This window comes from Columba livia, chromosome Z (genome assembly GCF_036013475.1).
Source record: "Columba livia isolate bColLiv1 breed racing homer chromosome Z, bColLiv1.pat.W.v2, whole genome shotgun sequence".
NCBI classification, from domain to species: domain Eukaryota; kingdom Metazoa; phylum Chordata; class Aves; order Columbiformes; family Columbidae; genus Columba; species Columba livia.
Window position 1 is genome coordinate 67,549,890 of NC_088642.1, and position 6,000 is coordinate 67,555,889.

The window sequence follows — 6,000 nt, forward strand, 5'->3', positions numbered from 1 at the left end:
GCCAGCCTACATCCAGGCCACAGCTGGGCATCTCAAATGGGCCTCTGCCAGTTAACTGGCTTTAGTGTTTGAGGAAGCATAAAGCTCTACATGGACACAAGTTTTCCTTTCTGAGCTCTGTAATCTGGCTGCTATGACTGGAGAAACCTCAGGCAGGAGAAAATATGCTGCCAGTCTCTTTGCACAGCTGCATTTATCTGTCTCCTCCCATCCAGCCCACCCAGACACATGCAGTGGTGTCACCTCTGGATCTCGCAGTAGACTTGAGAAAACCCTGGAGTATTGAAGCAAAAATGTCCATAGGCTGTTTTTCTGCTGAAGGGTAGACTGCCTGCCATCTCTCCTTTTATGTGTCATCTGTTACTATTTTTGAACTGCCTAAGATGTCTTTAGGCCAGTATTTCCTGGCTCCATTGCTATAAAAAGAGATTATTCTCCAGGCTCAGGTTACAGGACCTCGAAAAAAGTTTGGAGCAAACTTTTCTGCAGGCAGAGCATCTTCCTGCAGCCTGTCTCTTTGCAGTGTGACCAGTTTACAAAGCCCTTCCTCTTTGAGAATGGGGCATGACCACATTGTATTTGTGTAATGGGTCAGGAAACAGAGGTGATGCTATTGATCACAGTGGTCCAAGTGATTTCTGGCTGGCATCAGGGAAATTTTGGGATAGAATGGGTCAACCATGGGCGATGTACACCTGGATCTTCTGTTCACTGAAAAGAGTTATTTAGGGAGGTGATAACCACTGGCAGTTATTGCTGTAATGCTCCTGAAATAGTCATGTTCCATGTACTCTGCAGAGAGAGGAAGGCAAGCAGCAGAGCACAGGTGCTGGAGCTCAGGTGAGCATACTTGGGTTTAACCAGTGAAATAGTAAGTATCATCTCTCAGGGGAGGCAGCTTGGAAGGGGCAAGGAGCCCCAGAAAGCTGGCAGTTCTTTAAGGGCAGCATCCTTCAAACATGGGAGTGACCCATGGAAAGACTAATCAGGAGATTGACTTGGCTAAACACAAAACAGAGCTCCAGTGCAAAAGTTGCAAGCGGGAACAAGCTGCAAAGAAGGAATCCAGAAGCAAGAGCAGGCATGTAGGGATGGTTTCAGGAAAACTAAACCTTACCTATAGTTGACACTTGGAAGGGACATCAAAGGCAACCAGAACTTCATCCACGCCATCAAAAGCTGATTGAGTAAAACACGGGCTCATTTCCAAATTAAGTAAACAAATCAGTGACAGCAGAGAATTTCAAAAGGGAACCAATGTAATATATTTTTTTTAATTTTTGTTAGGAAAAGTATTGGTGAAAGAGGAAAAACTGTCTCGTTGAAAAGAATTTTAACTCATGACAGTGGAAAATTTAGCTCTGTACCTTTATTGTGGTAAGGTTCAACCCCATGGGGATCAGGAGAGAATCTCTACTGGGATGATAAAAGGAATCTCATGTTAGAACTTATTTTTCTTACAGCATAGGTGTAAGAAAATTAGCCTGTGGTAGGGTGTCAGAACTTCTGTGAATGCTCCTCAGATAAACTTCTGGCCTCTCTGAGGGGACCTGCTGATATTGCCTGTCCTTTTTGAACTTCTGCACTAGCCTAGGTGAAATGGTATTTGTCAGATCTCTGATACGAGGAGTAATGTACTTTGATGAGAGAGCTGTGGTGAGTGAATACTGTGGGATAGTTTAGATTACGTAAGGTAACAGTAGGTGTTTCAGCACACTTCATCATTGATATACTTGGACTTTAATATGCTTGGTAGCTTACAAGTTCAAGGGCATTTTTCAGTCATTTTTTCTAGTCACAGACTGAAACTTACATTCATAATTTATGTGTGTAGAGCTCTGATCTTGTAAATATTGCTGAGTAATTTTCTTCTTCAAAAAATATCTCAATGAAATCGGTGAACATAGTTGTGTGACTGGAGCAAATTGGCTCGGGTGAATAAGGTGGAGGTGGAAAGTTCATCAAGGCTTCACTTCGACTGTAGTTGCATGAGTCTGCATACTGCAGTCCTTGCAGGCTAAGGGCCTTGCCATAAAGCTGAGACCGAACTGTTTCTCAGGTCTTACCCTTGAATGTGGCTAATGTCAAGGTTGCTTGTTCCTGCATAACATGAGTATTTCATTCATTACCAGTCAGTGCACCTTTAGAGAAAGGTTTCTGTTCTTGATAGCTGTTCTTCAAAATTGATGAAGAAACTTGTAGAAATTACTTTTTTGAATTAACTTTGTTTTCAAGAGTATTCTGATTGTATTTGTGAAGAGCTTTCTGTGTATATTATGCATGTAAGCCAGTATGGTAGCCTTAGAAATGAAAAGCAAGTTACACAATTTTTCCGTTGTAGCTTCTGAGCCTAAACTCTAATTAAGTGTTTCTGCAGTATGATTGTGTGACATGTTGACCTTGGCTACCAGGCCACTCCAACATTCCCCTCCTCAGCTGAAACAGGGAAGAAAAATAAAACAAAAAGCTTATGGGTCAAGATAGGGAGAGATCACTCACCAAATACTGTCATGTTCAAAACATACTTGGCTTGGGAAAATTAGTGTAATTTATTACCAGTCAAATCAGAGTAGGTTAATGAGACAAAGCCAAATCTTAAACCACCTTCCCCCTGCCCCTTACTTCTTTTCAGGCTCAACTTCATTCCCAGTTTTCTCTGCCTCCTTCCTCCAAGGAGCACAGGGGGACATAGAATGGGGGTTGTGTTCAGTTCATCAGGTCTGTGCTGCTTCTTCCTCCCCATACTCTTCCCCTGCTCCAGTGTGGGGTCTCTCCCACAGGAGACAGTCCTCCATGAACTTCTCCAGCATGAGTCCTTCCCACAGTCCTTCCTGCCCTCACAACGGCGCCACTGGTGCTGCCAGGAGTCTGCTCAGGTGTGGGCTCTCCACGGGGTCACAGCCTGCTCCGGGTATCTACCTGCTCTGGCATGGGATCTTCCCTGAGCTGCAGGTGAATCTCTGCTCCACCGTGGACCTCCCTGGGCTGCCAGGAAACAACTGGCCTCACCATGGACTGCAGGGGAATTTCTGCTCCAGTGCCTGGAGCACATCCTGCCCCTCCTTCTTCACTGACCTGGGCGTCTGCAGAGTTGTTTCACATTTTCTAACTTCTCTCCTCTGGCACCTGTTGTTCAGCAGGTTTTTTTCCCACTTCTTAAATATTCTATGTTATCCCAGAGGCACCGCCACCTTTGATGATGGGCTCAGCCTTGGCCAGCAGTGGCCTGTCTTGGAACTGGCTGGCATTGTCTCTGTCAGACATGGGGGAAGCTTCTAGCAGCTTCTCACAGAAGCCACCCTTTAGCCCCAGCCCACTACCAAAACCTTGCCACACAAATCCAATACAGATTGTTTTTCTCAATACCAGTAAGCCTGTTAGACAGGTTTAAAAAGTTGTAATGACAAGTTGTTGAACTGTTGTAGGGTATGCCCTCCCTGTAATTCTTATAACTTCTGTGGTGTTGGAGGAGGTTTGAGATACCATGCATGTGGAAAGAGTTACACCTGTTCGTAATCCAAATGGAAGCTACGTAATCTGCCTTTATGTTGAAAAGTAATTCTGCTCTGCATTGACAGAGAAAGCATTCATCTCCTTTGACTTTGTATTTCAGACAACAGTGCAGTGTTCGGTCATCCTGCCAAAGCAGTAACAATGTGGATGGACCTTGAAGTTTGGGTGCTCACAAGGTAGAGTGGATCACTTCTGAACTTCCAGAGGTTATAATATCTTCAAAAATTGTTACAAGCATAAAAAAATTGGAGTAAACCTTGATCAATGATAATGTATAAGACAGCTGTTATAATCTTTGTCATGCTTGATAATGTGTAAGATGGCTAAAGTTAGATTTTGAGTGTGTTCTAAGCTTAGGATAGCTTTGCTATCAAGCTGGATGAGACAGTGGTCAAAGAAAAAATTCAGTAGCGAGTGGTCATCCTCTTTTCAATGACACCTGCTAGTTAATATAAGAAAGGAAAGGCTAGATGATAACTCTGCAGTTTCATAAAATAAGATCTAAGAAAGCAGATTTCACATACGCGATTTGCTTTGCTGTTTCTGCCTTTCATTTTTTCACTTAATGAGGCAAATGGTTACAGTTCACTTCAGAAACATACCAGAAAAACTGAAGAGACAATTTCAAAATAAAATTATACTATTTTTATACATTATCCATATTTTTTAATTTCAGTCATTTTTTTAAAAGCAGTGGTTTTTGTTTGTGTGCTAGAATATGTGGTGTTTTAACATTTGTGTTGTTTCTTTCCCAGCAGCAGTTGTGTAATGAATCAGTGTTCTCATTCCAAAAAAATAGGTAATACCTAAGTCAAATATGTGCCTGGGGATGTACTTAAGTGATTTACAGAACTGCACAGAAAAGTGCTTTGCTGTCAGCATGGTGAACACTCTGCTGGCCTTTTGCTGCTTCATTGATCTGAACAACTGTGGGTTTCTTTTCTGTTTTAAGTGATGAATGTGCTTGAGTGCTTTGAATGTATGCATTTCATTTTTTTAATACAATTTTACTTCAATAAAATCTGCTGCTTCTTGTCTAGTAAATAAAATAAATTAAACCTATGCTTCTCCTAATTGTGTGGAAATAATTTGTTTGTTGTTTTTTTTTTTCAATTTGTTTCTAGTCATTAGTGTTGTGAGTGGGTTTTCGTTGCCTGACAGTGACTTTTGCCATTCATGGAACGGGTTAGTGGTGATATGTTGTAAACACCACTTTTAATAAGATCACTTTTACAAAGTATTGTGCAACGAAGAACTTAAGGTTCAAAGTCCATGAAACAACAGGAATTGTTGAGACAGAAGGGGATAAGAATGCTAGACAAGGCAAGCAAGGGAAAAAACAGAAACATGAAAGGTATTCATTCTCACAGTAATGTAACATTAAAAACAAACAAAAAAACAACAAACAAAACCCACTTTAATCCAAAGGAAATTTTTTAAAAGCAAGTACAGAAGCTTTTTAGCTTGCTAGTCTCGTGCTGTTAGGCACCCACTCTCCTGCTGTGAAAGCCTTTGGATTTGGACATATTGTCCCTAGCAAAACCAGTACAGGTGCTTTTCAGATACTGGATGAAATAGCTTAACCAACTTTCCATATGTCCTAGTGTTTTTTTTAAAGAGCTAAGGTTGCAGGAGCTAAAGTGTGAAGGCTGACCAGAAGGCAGCTACAGATCTAATGTGCTTTTACTACCTTTAATATCTAGCCAAATCAGATGACTAGCCTTAAATACAGTTTTCATTGTTGTTATCTTTGTCCCTAGACAGTTTCACTGAAATGGATTGAAGCCATAAAGTTCGTATTTGGATGTTTTAAGAAAAAGTTATTTCTGGGTTTCCATTTTCAGTCCCCCTTCGTTTTTGGTTTGGGTTTGTTTTTGATTGGGTTGGGTTAGGTTTTTTTTACATTCCATAGTGACACATAAAGATAATTGTGTTAACTTTCTTGTTTTATAGGCAGAGTACTTACAGTTTCACAGGACAGTGTGGTGCAGAGCTGTGTTTTTTCTTATACATTTCTGCTATAAATTCTTAATATAACGCTAGGTAAGGACAGGGAATTGGCTGCATGACCATGTCCAAAGAGTGACAGTCAGTAGCTCAGTGTCCAAGTGGAAATCAGTAACAAGTGGTGTCCCTCAGCAGTGTGTACTGGGACTGATACTATGTATTATCTTCATCAATGACCTAAGATAGCGGCATTGAGTTTGCAGGTGACACGAAGGTGTGTGGTGCAGTTGACATGCCTGAGGGATGGGATGCCATTCAGAGGGACAGGGACAAGTTTAAGAAATGGACCCATGTGAACCTTCAACCAGGCCAAATGCAAGTCCTGCACATCGACTGGGGCAACCCCCGGTACCAATACAGGCTGGAGGATGAAGGGATTAAGAGCAGCCCTGCCGAGAAGGACTTGGGGGTACTGGTGGATGAAAAGCTGGGCACGGGTTGGCAATGTGCGCTTGCAGCCCAGAAGGCCACTCATATCCT

At 41.9% G+C, this 6,000-nt stretch overlaps 1 protein-coding gene across 2 annotated transcripts in view; it reads left to right on the forward strand.

The window, feature by feature from the left end:
• MTAP (methylthioadenosine phosphorylase) overlaps positions 1 to 4,587 on the forward strand; it is a 32,006-nt gene extending 27,419 nt beyond the window's left edge. For both annotated transcript variants that reach the window (XM_065046259.1, XM_065046258.1), the window contains exon 8: positions 3,614 to 4,587. In XM_065046259.1, coding sequence (XP_064902331.1) covers positions 3,614 to 3,652 — 39 coding nt within the window. In that variant the 3' untranslated portion in view covers positions 3,653 to 4,587. The remainder of the gene's footprint in view (positions 1 to 3,613) is intronic.
• Positions 4,588 to 6,000: the final 1,413 nt, after the last annotated feature.